The sequence below is a fragment of the Petaurus breviceps genome, unplaced genomic scaffold (assembly GCF_028583685.1).
Source record: "Petaurus breviceps papuanus isolate PSGF00001 unplaced genomic scaffold, PetGlider_PUasm1.0 90919, whole genome shotgun sequence".
Classification (NCBI taxonomy): Eukaryota; Metazoa; Chordata; class Mammalia; order Diprotodontia; family Petauridae; genus Petaurus; species Petaurus breviceps.
Genome location: NW_027187378.1, coordinates 5,439,810 through 5,464,758, shown reverse-complemented (window position 1 = coordinate 5,464,758; position 24,949 = coordinate 5,439,810). Strand labels below are relative to the sequence as shown.

At 36.2% G+C, this 24,949-nt stretch overlaps 1 protein-coding gene across 1 annotated transcript in view; it reads left to right on the top strand.

The window, feature by feature from the left end:
* Positions 1-24,949, top strand: part of ESF1 (ESF1 nucleolar pre-rRNA processing protein homolog) — a 99,752-nt gene that overhangs the window by 25,713 nt on the left and 49,090 nt on the right. The window contains exons 7-9 of the mRNA XM_069075432.1: positions 467-581; positions 1,231-1,378; positions 11,586-11,744. Coding sequence (XP_068931533.1) covers positions 467-581; positions 1,231-1,378; positions 11,586-11,744 — 422 coding nt within the window. The remainder of the gene's footprint in view (positions 1-466; positions 582-1,230; positions 1,379-11,585; positions 11,745-24,949) is intronic.

The window sequence follows — 24,949 nt, the reverse complement described above, 5'->3', positions numbered from 1 at the left end:
TATTAGATATATCAAAGCAGATATCTTTGTAAAATAATAATATGTAACATTTATATAGCACTTACTACGTGCCAGGCACTGCTAAGCGTGTTACAATTACTGTCTCATTTGATCTTCTTGACAACCCCGGGAGGTAGGTGCTATTATTATCTACATTTTACAGATGAGGAAACTGAGGCAAACAGATTGAGTGAGTTGCCCAGGGTCATACAGCTAGGAAGTGTTGGAGACTGGATTTGAACTCGTCTTCCTGACTCCAAGCCCACTGCTTTATCCATTTCACCACCTATCTGTTGTATACATATACCCATTGGTTTGTTATGCTGTTTTGAAAATGTTGACTACTTTGAACTACATATGGAATGAATGTTTAAACTGTAGCTAACTTAAAGAATCCAGAATTTTTGTTTATTGCTAAAATATTCTTTTAAATTTTTGTTGTTTTTTGTTTGTTTTTATGTTTAAGGTTTATCCCAGATGATATTACATTTGATGAGGAACCAAAAGATGTAGCCTTAGAAGTGGATATAACAACATATAAACCAAAATATTTTACATCTGCAGCCATGGGAACATCAACGGTATCTGAACCAAATGTTCTTTAAACTTTCTAATATTTGAAAAACTTCTTAACTTACAAAAATGTGTCAGTGATAGTTTAAGCACTTCAAGATAGGTTTTATCCCCCCTTGACACTTCCATAGCATTTTTGGAAATAGTGGACTCAAAATATACTACTGTTATGAAGTCATCATCTCTATTTTTTCTGGAAGCCATGTTGAAGTTTATAAAGTAGAAGAGCAGCAGGTATTATTTGGGGATTGCTAAATCACATGGGAGTGAGAGGAATTTTCAAATTAATGTGTTTTTACTACTCTTCTTAAATCTCGTTCTTCTCTTGATTTTTTTCCCCTTCTTTATTTCACATTTTCTTTGAACTGTCATGCCCCTATATATCCTTTAGTCAAAAGTATGTGGCAGAAAGAAGATTCTCAAAACTAAGGGGAAATATGAGTATAAAGTGAATGGAAGGATTAGTAGCATGTAGTTTGAGAAGCAACTTTCTGAAATTGGTTTTATCATGCCCCATGTCACAGCTTAAAACATAGATCTGCATGTTCAAATTAACACAGATTCTACATTGAGATAGTTGTAAATGTTCTATAAAATTCAGGCTTATAATTTTGTGATATTTTTCTGATTTCCATCTATGTGATTTTTTTTTTAAAGGTAGAGATCACTTGGGATGAGACTGATCATGAAAGAATTAAAACACTAAACAGAAATTTTAAGAAAGATGAACTTCTTGACATGGATTTTCAAGCCTATTTAGCATCCTCCAGTGATGATGAAGAGGAACCAGAAGTAGAGCAACAAGGTGTGTGTTGATTTTTATTTTTCTAAAAATCTCTTTGTATTTTGGTTTACATTTATAAGGGCTCTTGACTGTTTTAATTTTTCTCTGTGTAGAGGTTTTCAAACTTTTTGGTCTCAGTACCCTTTACTATTAAAAATTAAGGACCCACAAAGAGCTTTTGTTTATCTGATTATATCAACATTTTATCATATTTGAAATTTAAGTGACTTCTTATTATTGTGAAAAGAATTTTTACCTTGTCAATAAGAATCTTGGCAACCTCAGATCTCTGGATCACACTCTTGAGAACCACTGCTCTGTTACAAAAAATTTAAAAATGGCTTATTGGATACATTATGTCACCTTCCTAGATTGAAGGGGATAACAAACTGATTTCTTGGGAGTAAACTTTATTCTTCCTTTCTCTACACTCTTCCCATTCCCTCTCCCAAAAAACCTTATCACATTTTTAGCAACCTAAAAATTTTTCATATTTCACTCTAATATGGTGCTTTTGCTGAGATTAGATAAGTTAACAAAACCTAAAGAAATATGTCAGGACATATATGTGTAATTTTTGTATTTACTAGATGGATGTATACATGTACTATTTTGTACTGTTCAACACATAAGTAGTATATAAAAGTGGTTTTCAAAGTCATCTTGCTTTTTAATTTAAGACACAACCTAGTTTTCTTCAAGCTCTGTGGCCCTTTGTAGCTAAACATTCTCACATAAAATCTTTTAAAGTTTTGTTTTTCAGAAACCTTCTATGATAGAAGCCTTCACATATTAGTTCTAAGCAAAGAGCTATGAGTTATTTATATCATACTTTTAAACTAAACTTTGCTTCTTTTTGTTACAATAAAGATTTGTAAGCAAATTCCTTGTAAGCAAAAGATTTATTTTTCTCAGTTTTCACAGATATATGAGCTAAAAAATCTGTTTTGAAAAGAACTCTGTATCACAAGTAGTTCATCTGTATTTTTCTTCATTAAGCCCTTTACAAAACAGAGTTATTCAGAGTATAAGTATCTCAGTACATTTAAAAAAAAGTTATTTTATTTTCAGTTCACAGAATAAAGCCAGAATTTCCAGAATAGAAGTTCAGTGGTGAAGTAAGCTGCCCACATTTATTCAGTAGGGGATGACCCTCACTTCTAATTCAGGTCTGTTGACTCTAAGACTAGTACAGTTCTCATTATATCACAGACAAGGAGACAGCATTGTATAATGAAAACAGTTAAGAGGACCTGGGATCAAATCTCAGCTTGGTTGTTTAACATTGGACAGGTTACTTAACCCTTGTATGCTACACACTCCTCTTCTGTAAAATGAGAGGATTGAACAAAGCAGTTTCTGAGGTGCATCTCAGTCCTAAACCCATTCCAAGACTTGTAATATGAGATAAGTGGTGGCATTCTAGGCTATATTGGGAAGAGTGGGAATGTGTTTTTCACATATATTGCTACCACAGATTTGGTACATCCTTTGGCAGCAGGGCAACAAGAAGCAAAAAGCCAAGAAAATTTTAACATTATCTTTTTTTTTAACTGAGCATTCACTTGACTAAATTTTCAGCATCTCTGCTTAGCAAAATTTTTAAAAACTTAGATAACAATATGTTTTGCATGTGATTCCATTCATTTAATAATATATCCATTTGTTGATCGTTGGACAAATATTGTCCAAAGTAACAACAGTTTAATATACGTATGGTGTTTAGTACCTTCTGCTCCCTTTATTTTCATTCCATCACCATTGTTGCAGAAGCAAAAGACTTATCACATGGGATTTATGAGCCTTTTTGTCTTTTTATGTTTCTTGGGCCATTGTGAGCCGAAACAGTCATTACTTCATGGTCATGCTTCTGGAGATGAGTCTTTCTGTACTGAGTTAGGCCAGTCTTTGAACCACAAACATAATCCATCACCTAGTCTATACTTAAAACCTTTTCACTTGAGCAGAACCTATCAGAACTTATCTGTGACTGATAGTCTTTCAAGATTCAAGGATACCAGTATTATCAAGTCCTCAGGGTAGGATTTTAAGTAGACCAGTGAGTTTATCTGGAATAACCACATCCCAGCTTTATAAAATCTTTGTATGAAGGAAACCAGAGGATGTAAAAATGTTTCAATTAAAATTGGAGGATAGGTTGTAGTTTTCCATGAGAGAGGTGAATAAAAGCATTGGAAGAGTTGGTTTCATGATAACTCTATAGGAAACAAGATATTTTGTGGAATATTTGGTCATCTTGGTTATAAATACATAAACCATCATGAAGACAAAATATAACACCAGTGTCTGTTGCCGAGGATAAGAAAGTAGAGATATTCTTCAAAGAACTTGGCAAGATATCTAGAAATGTCAGCATAACTTGATCCTTAGTAACTTCAGTTGGAAAGTGGACATAGTGGAGGATGGCAAAAAACTATGTTGGACAATTTGTTCAGGATTGAGAAATGAAAAAAAGGCCAAAAGGGGCTTATCGACTACTCAGAAGTCTCACTTCTTTGGAAAGAGTCAGGAAACTCTCACTCTGGTGAAGCATCAAAAAACCAATCTCCCTCTCTCTCTCCCCCCCACACCTCTCCCCCTTTCCCTTTTCCTTCCCCTTCCCCTCCCAGAAAATAAAAGCCTATATTAACTATGTCTTAATTGACAGAAAATGACTGTTACCAACTAACTTAGGAGTCATTTTAAGAAACTGCATTCTTTGTTTTAGTGGGTCAGATCATTGGTTAGAGCAGAAGTCGAAATTTTTGCCAAAATAGAAGAATGAGGTAGCATATTAATAGCAAATTAGAGGACAAAGTTGTATTATTTTCTAAGCATTTGACTTAATTGTATTTAAGCAAGTTGTTAATCCTGAAAAATGAGAAAAGAATAAAAGAAAAGACAGTGAGTCCATCTCTAATTCTTAGAGAATTTTAACTGTCCACAGGAGCCCCAGTGAGACGGGAAAGGCCTGGAAATCAAACTGTCTCAGCTAGCAAATATTCAAACTCTTTGCCAAGAAGAGAGACATGGAAGCCAAAGGCAACAGTAGTTTAGAATACAACCCCATTTAAAAACTATTATGGAGCTGTAAGACAGTTACAAGCAGTATTGCCTCACAAAATAGTGAAAAGTAATTGGGGGGAGGGGGGGAAAGCCTGCAGAGACCTTGACATGCACACTAACTGGACTAAATCATATAGAGAGTGATTTATAGTTGAAACTTAGAAGAAGGGCAACAAATAAATCTGAATTGGAACAGGTCTACTGACATTTCTGAGGTGAGATGTCTCATCAGCTCTGAGAGTGTAATCACTGAGTTTTGACTATTGTCACCTTAAGTGTACCCATTATACATTTTGAAGCACTGGGGTGTGTGCATGTGTGTGTGTGTGTGTGTGTGTGTGTGTTATAACTTATTTCATTGGTGTAAAGGGAGCTACCAGTGATGAATTTCCTCCTCCAGTGCAGATCAGTATCTTCTTTGCAAGTTGTCTTGGGAGTTCTACTGGGAAATTAACTTGCCCAGGGTCACAATCACTCTTTATCAGAGTTGAGACTTAATCCCAGGTCTTCCTTTCTCAGGCAAGCTCTCTCTTTACTTTCATGTGACTTCTCTTAGTGGCTTTTTAAGAAGATGAAATCAGTAAGGGGTATTAGCTGGACATGAATAAATGCATACTGAAAAAGTTCATGCAGTAGATGATACCATTTAGGGGTTCATGGTAGCACAAAGAGTAGAATATTCCACACTACTCCACATGGAAAATATTACACACACACACAAACACACACACACACGTAGCATTTATACCAGAAAAAAAGAAGATTCAGAAGATGACAACTCTTGTCATATTCCTACTTTCCCATTTCTGTAAAATGTTTGTGCGTGACCTCTCCAGACATCCAAGGGATCCTTAAGAAAGACATGAAGAAAACAAGGAGACTTAAACTGCTTTCTGCAAAAGATCACATACATCTTCATAACTGTTTCACTTAATGATAATAGAATTTGAAAGATGCCATGTTGGGAGGTGGAGCAGGGAACTTTGGTCAGTGGTCCACTGATTATCATAATACGGCACATAAACCATGGAAACATATGCTCACCAAAGCTATTTGCCACTACCATGGAGGATATTTGGTACTAATTGGAAATAGAAAGGGGCTCACTGTTAGTGATGTCACTCTCCAGGTGATACTGCTTGTGGTTGGCAGTATGTCGACTGTTAGGCCTAGTAATGGAGAATCCTAAGCAAGATCTATTCTTCAAAGAAATAGTTTGGCCAAAATTAGTCTTTAGTTGAGGGGAAGAGTAAATTAAATGCTTTCATTTGTTTCACCTCATAATAAGAGCCTTACTGCGTGCCAGAAACTGGTAGGAATTAGTGATAGAAAGACAAAAAAAAAATTACACCTTCCTTCAAGGAACTTGCATTTTCTTCCGAGGAAAAAGTAAACACAAGTGAGTAAATGCCACAAATATGCATGATAATTTCTGAGGGACTCTTAAAAAATAAGATTAGCATAGGCCTTATACAGGAGAATAAAACACCCATACTGCTCTAATTACAACGTGTACTCAGACAAACAGCTTATTAAGTTGATCATTGTATGTAGTTACTTAACTGGATTTCATTTGGGAATTTGCAGGATATTTTTAATGTTCCTAAGCTGTTCTACTGACAGTTTTTCTGTTTTTAAACACCAATATTCTCCTAATGATCATTCATCATACAAATCATGATTAGCATTAGGATTGCAGGACACAAAGGACATTAGAAAGATGCACGATGAGTTTAAGAATGCAGCATTTTGGGAAGGAAATTTTATACTTTATTTTTCTTCCAATTACATGTAAAAATAATTTTTAATATTTGTTTTCTAAAATTTTGAGTTCCAAATTCCTTCCCTCCATCTCTTCCCCCTCCCACAGACAGTAAGCAGTTTGATATAAATTATACAGGTGCAGTAATGCAAAACATATATCCATATTAGCCATGTTGCAAAAGAAAACAGACCAAAAAAAACCCAAACAAGAAAAATAGGCATTGATCTGTATTCACACTTCTTCAGATCTTTGCTGGAGTGTAGCAATTTTCACCATTTTAGACTTGTCTGGGATCATTGTATTCATAATAGCTAACTCATTAGCAGTTGACCTTTGCACAATATTGTTGTTAGTGTGTACAGTGTTCTCCTGGTTCTACTCATTTCACTTTCATCAGTTCATAAAAGTCTTCTGAAACCATCTGGCTTGTCATTTCTTTTAGCATAGTAGTATTCCATCATGATCATATACCATCACTATTTAGCCATCTCCAAATGGGTATCTTCTCAGTTTCCAATTTTTTTGATGCAGCATATTTTCAAGAGTAGTTACTTTTGGGGCAGCTAGGTGGCACAGTGAATAGAGCACCAGCCCTGGAGTCAGGAGGACCTGAGTTCAAATCCAGCCTCAGACACTTAACACTTACTAGCTGTGTGACTTTGGGCAAGTCACTTAACCCCAGTTGCCCTACCTTCCCCCCTCCAAAAAAGGCAGCAAAAAAAAAAAAAAGCATACCTCACCAGAAAAGTTAGGTGGAATTTTCACCACTTTGTTATAGGGATAACAGATGAACAACTTGAGTGCTTTACAGGTATTCATGAAAAATTAAAAGAACCAGAGGGATGCCTCCAGCATGTTGGGGAGATATTCTCTTTTTTTTTTTTTTGCCTTTTTTTTTGTAGGGCAATTGGGGTTAAGTGACTTGCCCAAGGTCACACAGCTAGTAAGTGTGTGGGGAGATCTTCTAAAGGATTTATAAAATACAGTAGATGAAAATTGTGTAGGATAGAAAAGCATGGAGTGATTTCAGTCTATACAAGCAAAAAGAGTAAACCGTATCAGTGAGATCACAGTGTCATAGAAGTATGCAGTACATGAAATTTTTAGAAGCATACTTTATCTTAAATATCAAGTTAATTAGAAACTTGCTTCAATACCCTTATGCACCTCAAAGTTAAAGTTGGTGTTTTCAAAGATACCATAACTAGAATATTCAGCATATTCAGTTGTAAAAATAAGATACCCCTCACATGTACTTGTATTAGAGAAAAACATACTTTTATATGAGTTATACCATACTTTAAAGGTTTAGAAAGTAAAGTTTTATTACTGGAAAAAATCAATTTAAAGTAGGCCATCAAGAGACTTGCCACTAAAATTTCAACCTGGAAAGATCTTGTTTTTAATTATGTTTTCAGAAATGAGGTTTTAATAAGAAAGAAATACATTGCCATTTTGTTAATGTGTTCCTGATGTTTTATCCATCAAGTTATGGGATACATGACAGGATTCAATCCAACATTATTATTGTGGCACTAAGCACAAACAGAAAAAAATGAATTTCAGCTGTTTGAATGGAAATGTAAAAGTATGATAGGAGGGAAAGAATGTCCTGGACCATTTTTTATTCATTTTTTTTTTTGAGAAATCTATAAAAATATTTATAAGCATTTTCTTTTACCTATTCTTTATAAAAATGTTACCTTTTTAGGATCTGAAGAAGAAAAATCTGCTACTATTGGTGTTATACAATGCATTCATTTATAATGTCAGATTTTTTTAGGAACCTTTTAGCCACAGTTCATAGCATGTATGTCTCTATTACACTGCTTCTGAATTTTCTCTTATTGGGGTTATTCACTCAATTCAAAAAGTCTTTTAAGTGTTTGAATTCAAGAATTTAATTTATGTTTTTGATCTGGGGAGTCACAGTGAGAGTTTAGGAATACAATTTTTACATGTACTAAGTTTTTTCTAATGGTTGTTGCCCTCAATTTTTTGTAATACTCTTTTGGAATCTGGCAGCACATCATTTTGTGGATTTGGGAAGAGGAGATCTTGTCAAGTTACACAAATGAACTGAAATAAATCTTTATCTACTCACTTTATTTTCAAAATAGAACAGGGAGCCTATTTGAAAATAGGTTTGCTGACTATCAGGTAGAAAGACTCAGATCTCAAATTCCTTCCCAGCCAGTATCTCCACAATAAGAACAACTTCTTTTATCTTTCTATCTTGGGGCTTAGTTCCCATGTATGTCCTTTTAGCTCCTTTCTACCATGAAACTCTGGGGCTGAGTATATTTGCCTGCATCTTTACTTTCCCCCATGTTTACAGATCTTTTCTTCCTGAACATCACAAGGAATATATTACTACTACTATTTAATAATAACTAACATTGATAGAGCACTTTGAACATTTCACATATATTATCTCATTTGATCCTTGTAACAACCCTGTGAGGTTGTTTCTACTATTGCTCACATTTTTTACAGATGAGGAAACTAAGGCTGACAGTGAACTGAGAAAGAATTCAAATTCAAGTCTCTCTGACTCCAAATGAATTTCAGATTCTATTCACTGTGCTACCTATTAAGAAGGAATGCATAGTTGCACCCTTTGCATCTAATGTTAAAGCAGGATGTGATGCTAGTTGCACATCTGAATTAAATAGCATGTTGGATAGGAATCTCCTTGATCCAGGGCTATAGGTCTTTAGTTCCAAGAAATAATAAAGTTTAAATAATGTCCTCATTAGTGAATGGATAAAAGAATAAATCATAGAAATAATCTATAATTATATTTAAAAGAATGGTAACAATGATATATCAAAATTTGTGAGTCAAAGTTAAATGAAAAATTAGAGGAAATTTACCTCTTTAAAACTATTTATTAACAGATTGGAAATAGGGAAAATCAATGAGCATGCAGAAATTAGCACTTAAATAAGTATAAATAAGGAAACCATAGAGATTTGAGAACCAAAGAAATATGAAAATAAAAAGACTATAGAACTTAAAAGACAGTTTTTTGAGAACCTAAAAGACAAATTACCAAATCAGATTACAAAAATGTGACCTGATCAAGGTGAATTCACAGAGTAAGAAAATTAAAAATTATCATAAAGTACTATAAACTATTTGCCAGCAAAACTGAGAATTAAAAAGAAGTTGACAGGTATCTGTGAAATTTAAAATATCAAACTAACAAAGGATAGATAGAAGTCTTAACCCAATCTCAGAACAAAATTCAGTAAATTTTACCTACCAAAGAGGAAAACCCTTGGGTCAGATGGAGAAATGAGTGAATTGTATCAAATGTTTAAAACTTGTAGCATAATGTAGTGAGCCTTCTGTAGCATATTTTGTAACATAACTGTGCCACAAAAATAATGTACTGTTATACCTCTAGGATCAAATATAGACCTGTATTTGACTCTTTCCTAACCTTTCTAGTCTTACACCTTGTACTCTACTCCAACATACTCTGTGATACACACTGTCTTCCTTGCTAGTTCTCAGGACTCTCCATCTCCTTGCTTTGAGCATTTTCGTTTGCTATGCCCCATGCCTGGATCTCCCTCCTCCTCTTTGTCTTCATCCTTTTCTTCCTCCTCCTCTTCCTCCATTTCCAACTCTTTCTCCTAGCTTCTTTGGTTTCCTTCAAGTTGCAGCCTGAGTTCCACCTATAAGAATCCTTCCCTCATTGCCCTAATGCCATAGACTTCCCTGTGAAACTATCTCCCAGTTTACCCTGTATACTTCTTGTCTGTACATAACTATTTGTATGTTGTCTCCTTCCCGTAGACTCTGAGCTCCTTGAGAGCAGGGACCATTTTTTGCCCTTTTTTCCTATCCCCAGTGCTTAGCACAGTGCCTGACAACTAGTAGGCGCATAATGAATGCTAAATTACTGATTGCGAAAATATTACTCTGGCATCTAATCTATTGAAATGTGAATTTGATGGATTATATCTTCAACACCCTAATTTCTTTAGGTGTGGCTTAGTTTTGGTACTGAACAGTAGATTTAAAATATTATATTCTGTTTTTCTTAAGCTTCCTTTTCCCCTCCATTTGTTACCAAACTTGAAGAAACTTTTAATGGGTCAAACTTAACAAAAATGCATGTGTTTGCATAACTGTTGGTATATGATTAAGAATTCTGCCCACTTCCCAACCATAGACATCTGAAACATCACTGAATAGAATCAGAGATTTATAAACATCACATAAAATTGAAGAATTTTGAACCTTAGAAATCTTCTAATCTCATGGTTCTTTATCTATGATCTGTAGTTTATTTTTAAAATATCTTGGTGACTATAGTTCATATAATTGATTTCCATAGGGTTAAACTATTATTTTATACATTTTTTTAAAATCTGAAAATGGGTCTCCATAGGCTTCACCAGAATGCCAAAAAGTTCAGTTAATAGAAAATGAATTAGATCTAGGCTATTTTATTGGTGACAAAAATGTGTCACAGAGAGATTTAAGTCTATATGCTGAGTCATATAATGAGTTCTACAAGTAAAACCAATTCAGGGATACTTCCAATAGAGCACATTCAATTTTGCTTTATGATGCAGCCAGAAATATCAGGTTTAGTCACTTTTCAAAAATCAGTTTTAAAACTTTATTTAGGGGCGGCCAGGTAGCACAGCGAATTAAGAGCACCAGCTCCAATGTCAGGATGACCTGGAGATCAAATCCCGGGCCCAGACACTTAGCACCCACCCAGACACACCTGGCCATGTAACCTTGAACAAGTTACTTAACCCCAATTGCTTAGGGGCAGCCAGGTGGCTCAGCGAGTAAGAGCACTGGTTCCAGTGTTGGGATGACCTGGAGATCGAATCCTGGGCTCAGACACTCAGCACCACACCCAGAAATAACTGGCCATGTAACCTTGAGCAAGTTACTTAACCCCGATTGCTTGAAAAAATAAACTTTATTTAAAAAATAATGGTAGAAAGTTTTGTGTAGTTTGAAGTGAAGAGATTTGAGTTAATTTGGTTGTAGAGAATAAACAGCTATATTGTTTTACAGCCTGTATTTAACAGCTGTAATTTTTTTCATTTAATGAAAAGGTAGAAATTATTAAATAATACCACATAATAATGCTAGCTTTATATGAAATTAGTCAGTCTTCATTTAATCATAGCTGCCAAAGTAGATCGACCCTCTTAAGTTTGGGAGTGTTCTTTTATTGGGGATTTCTTGTAGCAAAGGCTGGTTAAAAGATACTTTACTTTGCACGTATAGAGCAAGAGTTAACACACTTCTTTTGGATCTGGGTTAATGATCAGTATGCATTTTATCTCCCAGACCCTAGTTATGGGGCTGATGTTGTCATTTTTAATGAATGCGTTAAACTAATTTTTTTTTTTTTAGGTGATGATGGAATCGATGAGGCAGATGTCAAATCTAAAAAGAGTCAAAAGGATGATGATGACCAAATTACAAAGTACAGGCAACTTTTGCAGCTTATTCAAGAAAAAGAAAAGAAATCCAAAGACAATAACATGGAAATGGAAATTAAATGGGTTCCGGGTAAGTTCCATCAGCTAGCTTTTCTTAGGCCCTGCTCTATGCTCGACGTTTGTGCTTAACGCTGCAGATACAAAGAAAAGTAAAAGCAGGCCTGTCTCAAGGAGCTCACAGTGTAGTCAGGGGGAAAGCATGTGATCAGTTAATTATACGTGACACATACATTCTCAGAGGGAGAGCTCTGTGACGAAGTAGGACTGGGGAAAGCTTTCTGCAGAAGGCAGAATTTTTAACTGAACCTTGAATGAGCAGGAGAGATGAGGAAGGAGAGAGTTTCTTGCCTGAGAACCTGCAAATGAAAATGCTTCAGGTTGGGACAGAGAATGCCATGTTCATGGAACCAGTTAACATCGCTGGAGCTAAGAGTACACGTTGAGTAAAGTGTAAGAAGACTAGAAAAGTAGAAAGGGACTGGATTGTGAAGGCTTTTGAAAACCAAACAGCGGGTTTTATAATTGATTCCGGAGGTAATAGAGAGCTGCTGTAGTTTATTGTTAGAGCTGTTTTAGGAAGATCCTTTAGACAACTGAGTGGGGCATAGATTGGAGCAGGTAAAGATTTGAGGCAGTCACACCCACCAGTAGGATATTGTAATAGTCCAGGAATGAAGTGATGAGGGCCTGAACCAGGATAGTAGCATTGTCAAAATAGAAAAGGAGGTTGATAAAACACTTGACCATTGAATGAATATGGGGGTTAAAAAATAGTATAGAATCATAGGTGATATGTAGGTTGGAAGCAGCAGTTATGGAGGAAAGGAAGACCATGAGCCAGACACTGAATTCAGTGAGAAGGAATGAAGAGTGTCCTGGAGGTCTGTAGACAAAGCTACAAGATTTTTGCTTGGATAATTAATATAGATTAATTGAACCTCAGAGGAGAGTGATGGAGGGCATGGAAGTGGCATTGGGGGAATAAGAAATATTCCAGCTTTCACACCATACCCAGCAAAAGTACAACCAGTGCTGGAAAGAGAAGCCCAGGAAGAATTAGGTACCTAGCTAAAAATTTTCTTTTTTCATACTTAATTTCACAAACCTGAGTAGATTTTTAGATTTAGAGAAAAAGAGCATTTATTTGAAATAACAGTATTAATTACTAATGTGATATAAAAAGAAGCTACATGGTTTTAGTGGATAGATGCTGGACCTGGTTTTAGGAAGACCTGAATTTAAGTTCCACCTATGACATACTATCTTTGTGACTCTTTACAACTCATTTTATTTCTCTATGCCTCATATAAATCCCTAGTATTTCTTGATTAAGTCATAGACAAGTCAACTTCATGTTAATAAAAAGTCTTCCTGTATTTGGAGTTGTATTAAAAGAAACTGTGACCTTGGGATCATCATCAATAATAATACTAATCATGATAACAATAACTAGCATTTATATAGTGTTTACTATGTGCCAGGCACTGTGCTAAGCACAGTCTCCTTTTTTTAATTGAAGAAACAGGCAAACAGCTTAAGTGACTTGTCTCAGGTCACACAACTTGTGTCAGATGCTACATTTGAACTCAGGTCTTCCTGACTCCAGGCCCACACTATATTCCCTGTGGCACCTAGCTGCCTCTGCAAATGAGGTTAGACAAAGTGACTCCAAGGTACCCTTTAGCTCTGAAATCTATGAATTTATATTTCTTTGGGGATGATGATGTAATCATTTTTATCTGTTAACTGAAAGTAGATCCTTGATTCTGGTTACTATATTCTTGGAAGTAATAAAACTAGCTTTTTTTTTTAAAGTGCTCTTTGTTTCAAATGATTTTACTGCTTTAGACTGACCTTCTTCCCTGTCCTAAGTGATTTTGTATCTTAAATGTGCTGTGAATTTCTAAGTAAATATACCATAAGTGATTTTTATAGATATGTTGCCATTTTGGCCATCTTTTTTATTTAAGAGTTAGCATGGAGGATCAGGCAGCTAGGTGGTGCAGTGAATAGAGCACTGGACCTGGAGTCAGTTTATATCTGGTTGTGTGACCCTGGGCAAGTCACTTAACCCCATCTGCCTCAGTTTCCTCATCTAAAATGAGCTGGAGGGGCAGCTAGGTGGCCTAGTGAATAGAGTGCTGACCCTGGAGTCAGGAAGACCTAAGTTCAAATGCAGCCTCAGACACTTAACACTTAGGAGCTGTATGATCTTGGTCAAGTCACTTAACCCAAACTGCCCTGTTTTCCCCCTCCAAAAAAAAAATTGATCTGGAGAAGGAAATGGCAAACCACTCCAATATCTTTGCCAAGAAAATCTCAAATGGGGTCACAAAGTTTTTAATTGAACAGCACAGTTGAAAAACAGCTGAACAATAGCAGCAAAATGGAAGAACAGAAAAAGCAATGAATTTGGAGTTAGAGGATCTGGCTTTAAGTCCATAAGGGTGGATTGACTTGCCAAGGTTACACAGACAGTACCATAGCCTAGATTCTGTTTCCTCACTTATAAAATGAGGTTATTGAACTGGATAACCTAGGATCCTTTCTAGTTATAAATCTATAGTTCTGTAAAATTAATACTCTTCTAATATGAAGGAAAACATGGTTAGGTTAAATGGAGGAGTACAGAAGTAAAACCCTTTACTATATTCTTGATTTGTGTTATATAGTTTTCCAGGCATAAACAAGTCATGAAATGTATTTTTAACCAATCAGCAATCATGCTTTAGTAGATTTGTGCTCTTATTTTTCCCCAAATAACCGTGTATTTCCTCAGTACTGTCTAGTTTATAGAAAGATAATTGTGTATTCTTTTTAGATGGCATTATATAACTTCATAATATTTTTTACAATAAAAACAAAACTTTTGGTAGTTTTTATTCAGGAAATAAGTAGATGGTGTTTATTTTAGGGTATATATATATATATATATTAGAGTTAGCAAATATTAATTATGGTAATTATACCAGAATTGTTATTATATATATCATTGAGGACCTAAGATATAAGTTTAATTTAATGTTTTGTACTTTGAGGAGATAAATGCAAGGCTAAGAAAATGAAATACAGTACTGTGTTGTATATGAATTGACTGAAGTATGGAAAAAAGAAGAGTAAGGGAAGACATGATAGTTTTTAAATATTTGAGTACTGCCATGGTAGAAGAAAAAAGGAAACTTGTTATATTTTGTTTGAAAAGGAACAACTAGAACCAATAAATGGAAATTACAAGGAGATAGATTTCAGCTTTACATGAAAAAGGGAACAGGAGAACTAGATCTGTGGTTTCTTTGATATAGGGAACTCCTAGGTAAATGAGGAAGCTACCTCTAGTAATATGTCATCACCTTCTCTGCAACAAAAGTTAAGTGACTTTCCTAGGTCACACAGCCAGTATGTATCAAAGGCAAGTAATTTTATTTTTTAATTAAATTTCATGTTTTAGTTTACATCATTCATTTCCACAAGATTTTTGAGTTACAAATTTTCTCCCCAGCTTTCCCCTACCCACCACCCCAAAACAGCGATCTCACTGTATACCCCCTCCCCCAATCTGTTCTCCTGTATCCTCCCCCATCTGACTTTCCAGTAGGGCAAGATGGATCTCTATACCCCAGTGCCTGTATATCTTCTTTCGCAATTGCATGTAAAAAAAATTTTTATATATATATATATATATATATATATATATATATTTTTTTTTTTTAACATTTGAATTTAAAACTTTGAATTCCAGATTCTTTCCCTTCCTCCCTCGTCACCCATCCTTACTGGGAAGATAGGCAATTCAATATAGGTTGTACATGTGTAGCTATGCAAAACATTTCCATAGTGGTTATATTGCGAAAGACTGACTATATTTCCCTCCATCCGTCCCACCCCCCACTTGTTCTATTCTCTTTGTTGACCCTGTCCCTTTTCAAAAGTGTGTGCTTCTAACTTCCCTCCCCTCCAACCTGCCCTCCCCTCCATAATCCTTCCTCTAATCCCCTTCCTCCCTACTCTCCTGTAGGGTGAGATACCCTATTTAGTGTGTGTCATTCCCTCCTCAAGCCACATTCAGTGAGAGAAAGATTGACCCATTCCCTTTTGCCTTCCTGTTCCTCCCCTCTATTGTAACAGTTTTCCCTTACCTCTTCTATATGAGATAATTTACCCCATTCTTTCTCTCCCCATCTCCTCTCATTATATTCCTCTCTCACCTCTCAGTTTCACCTTTTAAGTATCATCCCTTCCTGTTCAATTGGTCCTGTGCCCTCTGTCTATGTATATCTGTACACATATATACACACACTCACATATGTATTCATATGCCCATATATGCCTATATAGACATATATTTACATATACTTATATTATTCATTTATATTCCCTTCAACTATTCTCATACTGAGAAAAGTTTCATAAGTTACAATTATTGTTTTTATTTGTAGGAATATGAATAGTTCAGCTTTGATAAGTTCCTTATGATTTATTTGCCTTGTTTACTTTCTCATGCTTCTCTTGCTTCTTGTATCTGAATGTCATATTTTCTATTCAACTCTGGTTTTTTCATCAAGAATGCTTAAAAGTTCTCTATTCCATTGAATGATTATATTTTCCCCTGAAACATTATACTCAGTTTTACTGGGTAGGTGATTCTTTGTTTTAATCCCAGCTCCTTTGACCTCCAGAATATTATATTCCAAGCCCTTCGATCCCTCAGTATGGAAGCTGCCAGGTCTTGTGTTATCCTGATTGTGTTTCCACAATATTCAAATTGTTTCTTCTTGGCTGTTTGTAATATTTTCTCCTTGATTTGGGAATTCCGGAACCTGGCTATAATATTCTAGGAGTTTTCTTTTTATGATCTTTTTCAAGAGGTAATTGGTGGCTTCTTTCAACCTCTGTTTTGCCCTCTGGTTCTAAAACATCAGGGCAATTTTCCTTGAGAATTTCTTGAAGGATGATTTCTAGGTTCTTTTTTTGATCATGGCTTTCAGATAGTCCAATAATTTTTAAATTATCTCTCCTGGATCTGTTTTCCAGGTCAGTGGTTTTTCCAGTGAGATATTTCATATTGCCTTCTATTTTTTTCATTTGTTTGGATCTGTTTAATAGTATCTTGATTTCTTATAAAGTCACTAGCTTCCATTTGCTCCAATCTAATTCTGAAGGCATGATTCTCTTCAGTGAGCTTTTGAGATTCTTTTTCTGTCAAATTCAGCTTTTTAAGGCATTCTTCTCCTCATTGCTTTTTTGAGCCTCTTTTGCCATTCTTTTTTTTTTTTTTTGCTTTTTGGAAGGCAGTTGGGGTTAAGTGACTTGCCCAGTGTCACACGGCTAGTTTTTGTTAAGTGTCTGAGGCCAAATTTGAACTCAGGTCCTCCTGACTCCAGTACCTGTGCTTTGTCACTGCACCACCTAGCCACCCCAAGTTTTTCTATTTTTTAAGGTGTTATTTTCTTCAGTCAGGTTGTTGACTCTCTTTTCATGATTTTCTTGCATCATTCTCATTTCTCTTCCCAATTTTTCTTTCACTTCTCTTATTTGGTTTTCAGAATCCTTCTTCAGCTCCTCTATGGCTTGTAACCAGTTCATAGTTTTCTTGGAAGCTTTTGGTGCAGGAGTTCTGACTTCGCTGTCTTCCTCCTATTCCATGCTATGATCCTTTCTGTCCCCAAAAAAGGAATCCAGAGTTGGATTTCTTTGCTTGCTCTGCTTTCTTTTCTTGCTCATGTTGCCACTCAGTTACTTGACTTTTTGAGTTTTTTGCCACAGTAGAGCTCTGTTTCCAGAGAAGAGAGCTTTGTCCCAAATCACTGAGGTTTTTGCAGCTGCCAGAGCTATCAGTTGGCTGCTGTCTCTGAAGCCTACACACACTCTGGCTCTCTGGTCACACACCCCAGGACCTCCACCCGGGACAGCGATCCGGATCCAAGCAGGTTAAAGCAAGAGTGATTACCCCTCAGACTGGTTGCTTGGTCCCCCTACAGTCTGTGGGCCAGGAGCTCTGAAGCAGCTACGCTACTGCGGCCACAGCGTCTCAGCTGCTTCTCCCTCCGGGGTAGAGGCCAGACCACACTCCCAGACCCCCTGTTCCCAAAGTTCACAGTGACCTCTCACTTTGTCTTTGGCATTTATGGGTTGATAATTCTGGAAACCGCCACAGCTGCAAGTGATCTACTGTCCCGATGTGCCTCTAGCCACAGCTGGCAGGGGCGCCCTGAAGCTAAAACCATGGGCTCACTTGGGGCAGGTTGCGATGAACCCTTCCTGTCAACCTAGAGGGCTGTCTTCAGTAGGAGATTTGTTTCTTTCTGTTACTTTGTGGGTTCTGTAGCGCTCAAGTTTGTTTAGAGTCATTTTTTATGGGTATTTGAGGTGGTTATAGGGGGAGTGCAGGAGGTTTTCCTGCTTCTATGCCGCCATCTTGGCTCCACCCCCCAAACGCAAGCCTTGAACCCAGTTCTTTCTACCTTCAGGAGGGCAGCTTCCTAGCCACTAAACCCCATACTGCCTCTTCTACATATAAGCAAGAATTTTGTAAAAATCGACATGTTCGGTTGTTGGATAAATGTGATAAAGTCCCTAGTATTCATGCTCAAAGAGCACAGAATGCTTAAAAGAGGCTTTAGAAATTATCCAGGCCAATCACCTCAATTTACAAGTGAGAAACTAGTTAGTGATAGATCTGGAATTCCGTGCCCCTGATACCCTATCTGTTACTTATTCCATTATACCATCTTATCGTATTGTTCAGCCAAAGGCTAGATAGCCTCATTCGGGTATTCAATGAACATTTATTATGCTTCTTTTACGGTTAAGAACTGCTAATTGCAGTTTGACTCGCTTTATAAAGGCACAAAGTAACTTGCATTCTACAAGGGAATATATCATATGTAATAATAACTGATGTTTAATGGAAAGAAAAAAATCTTATTCACATTCTCATTGGAACCGCACATCCCGATAGGGCAGATGTTACAGTTATTGTTAGCCCTTTTATATAGGTGAGGAAATTGAGGGCAAAAGGGTATATGATTTCTCTGTGGCTATAAATACAGGATATACAAAGGTAGAATTTAACGCAGTAACTGACTGGGTTAATGACTTCACAAGTGACTCCACTATATTCACTATGCCTTTTAGAGACTTTCAGCACAGATGGATAAGGAATGAGCAGGATAGGTATTGTGTAGGAGGAGAATTTTTACATTGGAGGTGATGTCTGAACTGAGTGTTAAAGGAAGCTAGGAATTTTAAGAGTAGAAGGTAAGGAGGGACTCCTACACAATAATTTTTGTACTGTTGGAGGCTGATAGAAATGGACTCCTAAGACACAATTTTGAATTCATGATATGCCAAGTTTACCATCAGATCATAAGTATTACTGTTAAGTTTTAATCATAGGTGGAGTATATTCTTTTGAATTAATATTTATTTTGAGTTGAAGTAGTAAATTTAAAATAAGTCTGAATTCAAAATGAATTTATCATGGGGCGATTAGGTGGTGCAATGAATAGAGCACCAGCCCTGGAGCCAGGAGATCTGAGTTCAAATCCGGCCTCAGACACTTAACACTTACTAGCTGTGTGTCCTTGGGCAAGTCACTTAATCCCAGTTGGCCTGCCTTCACCCCTCAAAAAAAAAAAAAGAATTTATCAGAAATACTTTTTGTCAGATATTTAGAGTTATATAGAGTTATGTCAGAAGTACTTCCCTTCTTGGAGATCTCCCCCTCATTTTCATTCGAATTTACCAATTGTCAAAACACAGTATAACTAAAGGATATAGTGAAAACAAGATGATTTTGACATCCAAAGACATGTGTTGTTCAGATTCTGCCTTAACTATTTGAATGAATTTAGAAAATTTATTAACGTCTAGGCTTCAGAGTTTTTTATTCGTAAAATGTAGGGGTAAGACTAGATTTCTAAGGGCCTGCCGACCTTTACATTTAAGATTTTATGATCCTGTAAAGTCTTTAGCCAAACTATCTGAAAAGGTCACAAAAGGGGGTGCAGCCCCATGGAAGTCTTTGTATGTATCTTTTTCTCTTTTTGAATCAATATATGTCTTTTTCTAACAGTCCATATTTCTTTGTTGAATAACAACTACCCTAATTTATTTTAGCTCTTCACTTTTTTTCCTTGCTCTGTGTCTCTGCTACAGTTTTTTGTCCTCTATATCTAGTTCAGTGGAATATTTTTATTTTTTTCTGATTCTTACTCTTGACTTGTGTAACCTGTTTGATTTTTTTTTTTCCTTATGCTGATGACCTGAGATAGAAATGTTTCTTGCCACTACAGTGACTAAACCCCTGAGAGGTACTTCAGAAATCAGGAACATAGTTGTATGGGCTGAGACAGTTCATTTAATTGTTACTCAAGAAAATTCTCCTAATTTTACAGACATATACACGTAATATTAAATGCACATAACATTACATGATATGATACATTTTATGTAGTAACATGATAACACATTTAATTTTATAAATTTGGCATTCTGTTCTCTTAATCCTTTGTAGGATGGTGCTTTTAAAAAATTTTGACCCAGTAGAATTTTTTCTGCCTTTAAGAGATAGTTTATGATGCTATACTTCAGTTACCCACAGAGTGTCAGTGTAAGAATGCATTAAATATCCTAAACAAATTTTAACATTGAGACTTGGCTATTTATTATTTTTTAAAACACAATTTTGAACTTTTAATAAATCTTGAAATCAGATTATAAGTTGCATGTGAAAAAAATGTGTGAATTCAAGGTATTATTAGAAAGGACAGATAACTAAAGGTACAGTAGAAGTTCCTGTGGAAAAGTAATTCCTAAACTAGCATGTCATTTTGTCTAGAACTAAACAGTGAATTATATTTGAAATTTCACACATAAACATCACAGCACAGTTTCACTGATTTGAACTAATTCAGGGGCGACTAGGTGGCGCAGTGAATAGAGCACTGGCCCTCGAGTCCAGAGGAGCTGAGTTCAAATCTGGCCTCAGACACTTAACAGTTACTAGTCATGTGACCTTGTATAAAGCCAAGCAGGAGCAGTTTTCCAGAGGACTCCTTTTCCAGAGGAACAGTTTTAAGGTTCAGATTCCATAGTATAGAGAACTCTCTATTCAGCAGTAAATTAAAGCAAAACATTTGCAGAAACCAAAGTACAGTATTCATGATGTTCTAAGAAATTATCACTAAAGTGACCACATAGTTTTCACTTAAATGGCCACAAAGTTTTAAACAAAAGATGTCATTCAGTAAGTCCTTAACTCAATCCTCCTTAAGGGACACAAAATACAAAGGTCAGAGTTTTCCACCCCTAGGTCACATTGTCTTAATCTCTCAGTCAAAAAGTCTTCTTTCTTCTTGATTGGATATTAGTTTCTAATCATCCTTAAGTGGTACAAGGTACAAAGTACAAAGTTCTCCCACCCCTAGGCCACAGTAAATCATCACAGTAAAGTACCCAGGGAGAGGTCTTTTCTTCTTGACTGGAGGCTGGCTCCCAAATTACAGGGTTCCTCTTCCATGGTCCCAGCTTTTGGCTGAATTTACCCAACTTTCACCTGGATTCAAAGGTAGGCGGCTCTCAAATCCTCATCTACCTCCTCGTCCATTTTCTATTCCGTATTGAAGCTTACAGTGACCAGTCCACCTCAAGTCCTTCACAGTTTCTGGTTTGGGGAAGACAAAGCTTAATAGAGCCAAAACAACATTCATGCACTTTGCTGGCACCATTGGCACCATCATCAATTCACTTTCTGCCTATGAAATCAACACAGACCCACAAAGTCTGAGAACTCAACACAAATTGTCAGTATAGTCCCAGGGCCTCTGAAACCCTCTTCCAGGATTTTCTGTAAACAGACAAGAAGAAAATCCTCTTTCAGGGCTTCCAGTAAGGTCCCAGGGCTTCTGTACAAAGTATCACAAACAAAGATCAACACAAACAGAACAGACAGAGTGCCTGGCCACTACAAAGTTTCCCTTCTCAATTCTGCTCTTTCCCATCTTGGTCTCCTTATCTATGGTCATTAGCTCTTCCCTGTTCCTCCCCTTCCTGTTGCATCAGCAAGTTCCTCCCACTGTAGGGTTCACAAGTTCTGTTTCTTAACAAAGACTTGATATAATTATGGGCAAGGCTCAAAAGAAACTTGAACCGAAAGGTGCTAGATAATTACATATCTAAAACAAGGTGCTAAGTACTTAACTTCTTTGCTTGCCATTACACATTGGGCAAGTCATTTAACCCCAGTTGCCCTGCCTTTCCCCTCCACAAAAGCAAAAAGAAGAATTAATTTAGAGAAGGAATGAAGCAGGCTCTGGGTTATTGAAAAGTTTGAGTTATGGAGTATTTGGAAAAAATGTTGGTTTAAAATGTTCACCTATAGAATAAGTACACTGTAACTGGTAAAATAGTAAGCTCCTAAAAAGTAGCTGTTCTTTTAGATATTTTTTATTTCTATCCCCAGTACCTATCAATCCTTGACACATAGTAGACACTTAATGATGCTTATTAAATTGAATTATGGAGTAATAAAGGATCTTCAAATGAAGGTCTTACAAGCCTTCAATTTAGCCATCATTGAATGTGTTGTACATGTAGAGCACACTGCTAGGTGCCATGGGGATTGCAAATAGGGATAAGATATGGTCCTACACCTCAAATATTTGACAGTATCAAGAAATTACATACAAATTTAATATAAAGTATAGTGTAATTATCATTTGATGATCAAAAATGCCTGTTATGTGCCAGGTGCTATGACAGAGTAATGTGGGATTATAGAGAAAATAATAATTCTGGATAGGGGAAATAAGAGAAGGCTTCTCGGAAGAGATAGCACATTTTAGCCTGACTTTAGAGATGAGGCTTGGATTTTCCTATACAGAGATGGGTGTAGAAAGGGTATTTCATTCAGAGAACTTGATATGCACAAAAGTACAAAGTGGAAAATAGTCAAGCAAGTAGCCCAGCTTGACTCTGTTCTAGAACTCATTAAAGAAGGTACTGGAAAATGAAACCAAGAAGTATAGTTGGGGCCAGATCATAGCCCTGAATGCTAGACTGACAAGTTTTCGATTTTTTTTTTTTTTTAAGCAATTGGGGTTAAATAACTTGCTCAAGGTTACACGGCCAGTTATTTCTGGGTGTGGTGCTAAGTATCTGAGTCCAGATTCAATCCCCAGGTCATACCGACACTAGGGCTGGTGCTCTTAACTCGCTGTGCTACCTGGCCGCCCCAAGTTTTAGATTTTTATTTTCTATCAGGTTGTTTAGCACTAAATTAACTCTCTCTTAAGGAGAAAAGATTGGAGATAGAAACATCTAGATGATCAAAACGGTACTGATGATACATAGTGATATCCAAAACCAGGATGGTGGGAAATAGTAATGTAAAGGAAGTGGTGACAAAGGACAATTCAGAGATAGACTAGTCAAGACTTAGTAAACTTTTAAAGAAAAAAGACAATTTAGTTTTACTCCATAATTCACTTGTCACAGAAATATGAATGTAATTATCTGCAGTAATTTGTTCCACATTTTCTTTTCCTTAAGTATTGCTATTATTAATTATCACAGAGTTTGAGATTTGAAAATGCTAAACAAAAGGGATCTACATTATAACATACTTGACAAGTAGCTTCCTGCCTCTTCATGAAGACCCCCCAGGGAGGAGGAACCTACCCCCTCCTGTGTACAGCCCATTACACTCTAGAACTGTTCTTATCGGGAAGCATTTCTTGACATCAAGCCTAAAGTGGTTCTTTTTCAACTTCAGCTGATTCCTCCTGGTTCTGCCCTCTGCAGCAAAACAGAGTAAGTCAATAAAAGGGCCTTGCGTGGTAGTCCTTCACATACTCAAAAACAGCTAACATATAATAATAACTCCTGAGTCTTTTCTAGTGTAAATATGCATAGTTCCTTTAAACGATCTTCATAAGACATAGACCCAATACCATTCTCTGAACACATTCAGTTTTATCAGTGTCTTTAAACCATGGTACATAGACATAAAGAGGGCTGAATACAGTGAAACCATCACCTCCTTATTCTTTGAAGTTTGCCTCTCAATGCACCCCAAGATGATATTAACTCTTTTGGCTGCCACATCACACTCCTGATCCATGTTGAGCTTGTACTACACTAAAATTCCTAGTTCCTTTTCAGAATATCTGTCTTTGAATTCCCATCTTATATTGACAGTTGGTTTTTTTTATTCAGAAGTGCCAAGACTTTACATTTATCCTAATTGATTTTCGTGTTATTAGATTGAGTCTAATACTGTAGTTTATCAAGATCATTTTATGATCTAATTCTGTCATCTAGGATTCTAGCTGTCCCTTCCAGTTTTGTGTCGTCTGCAGATTTGATGAACATACCATTTATGCCTTTATCAAGATTATTGATAAAAATATTAAAAGGCACAAGATCAAGAACAGATCCTTTTTATGAGCCTCTTGTCATGTTGACGTTGAGCCATTATCAGATAGTCTTTCAGTCTAGCCAGCTAACTAGTTCTGAATTCATTTAGTCTAAACTACATCTCTCATCTTATCCACAATAATAAATTAAACCTTCATATCAAAAACTTTGTTAAAGCCTAGGTAAACTCTCTTTTATATCCTTCATCTACTAGTTTAGAAATCCTGTTAGAAAAGGAAATGTGGTTATTTTGGCATTCCCTATTCTTTTTTTTTTTTTTTTTTTTTTTTTTTTTTTTTTTTTTTTTTTTTTTTGCCTTTTGGAGGGAAATTGGGATTAAGTAACTTGCCCAAGGTTACACGGCTAGTTTTTTTGTGTGGGTGTTAAGTGTCTCAGGCCGGAACCGAACTCGGGTCCTCCCAACTCCAGGGCTGGCGCTTTACTCACTGCGCCACCTAACCTCCCCAACATTCCCTATTCTTGATAAAATGCAGTAACTTTGTAATCACCTTTCTGGATGTTCACTAATAATCAATCAGTCGCTCACTCTCCTTTTTTGGCAAGGTAATCAGGATTAAGCAATTTGCCCAGAATCACACAGCCAAAGCAATAATTTCTTTAACTATCCATTCTATAATTTTCTCAGGAATCAAGCTCACTAACCTAAAGTTTTCACTCTGGTTTTTTGTTATTGAAAATCAAGACATTTCCTTTCCCTGTTTTTGGATTATCTCTCACATTTCCCATGATCTTTTAGATATCACAGACAGTAGCTGATCACTGTAAATATTTTTTTTTTTGCTTTTTGGAGGGCAGTTGGGGTTAAGTGACTTGCCCAAGGTCACAAAACTAGTTTTG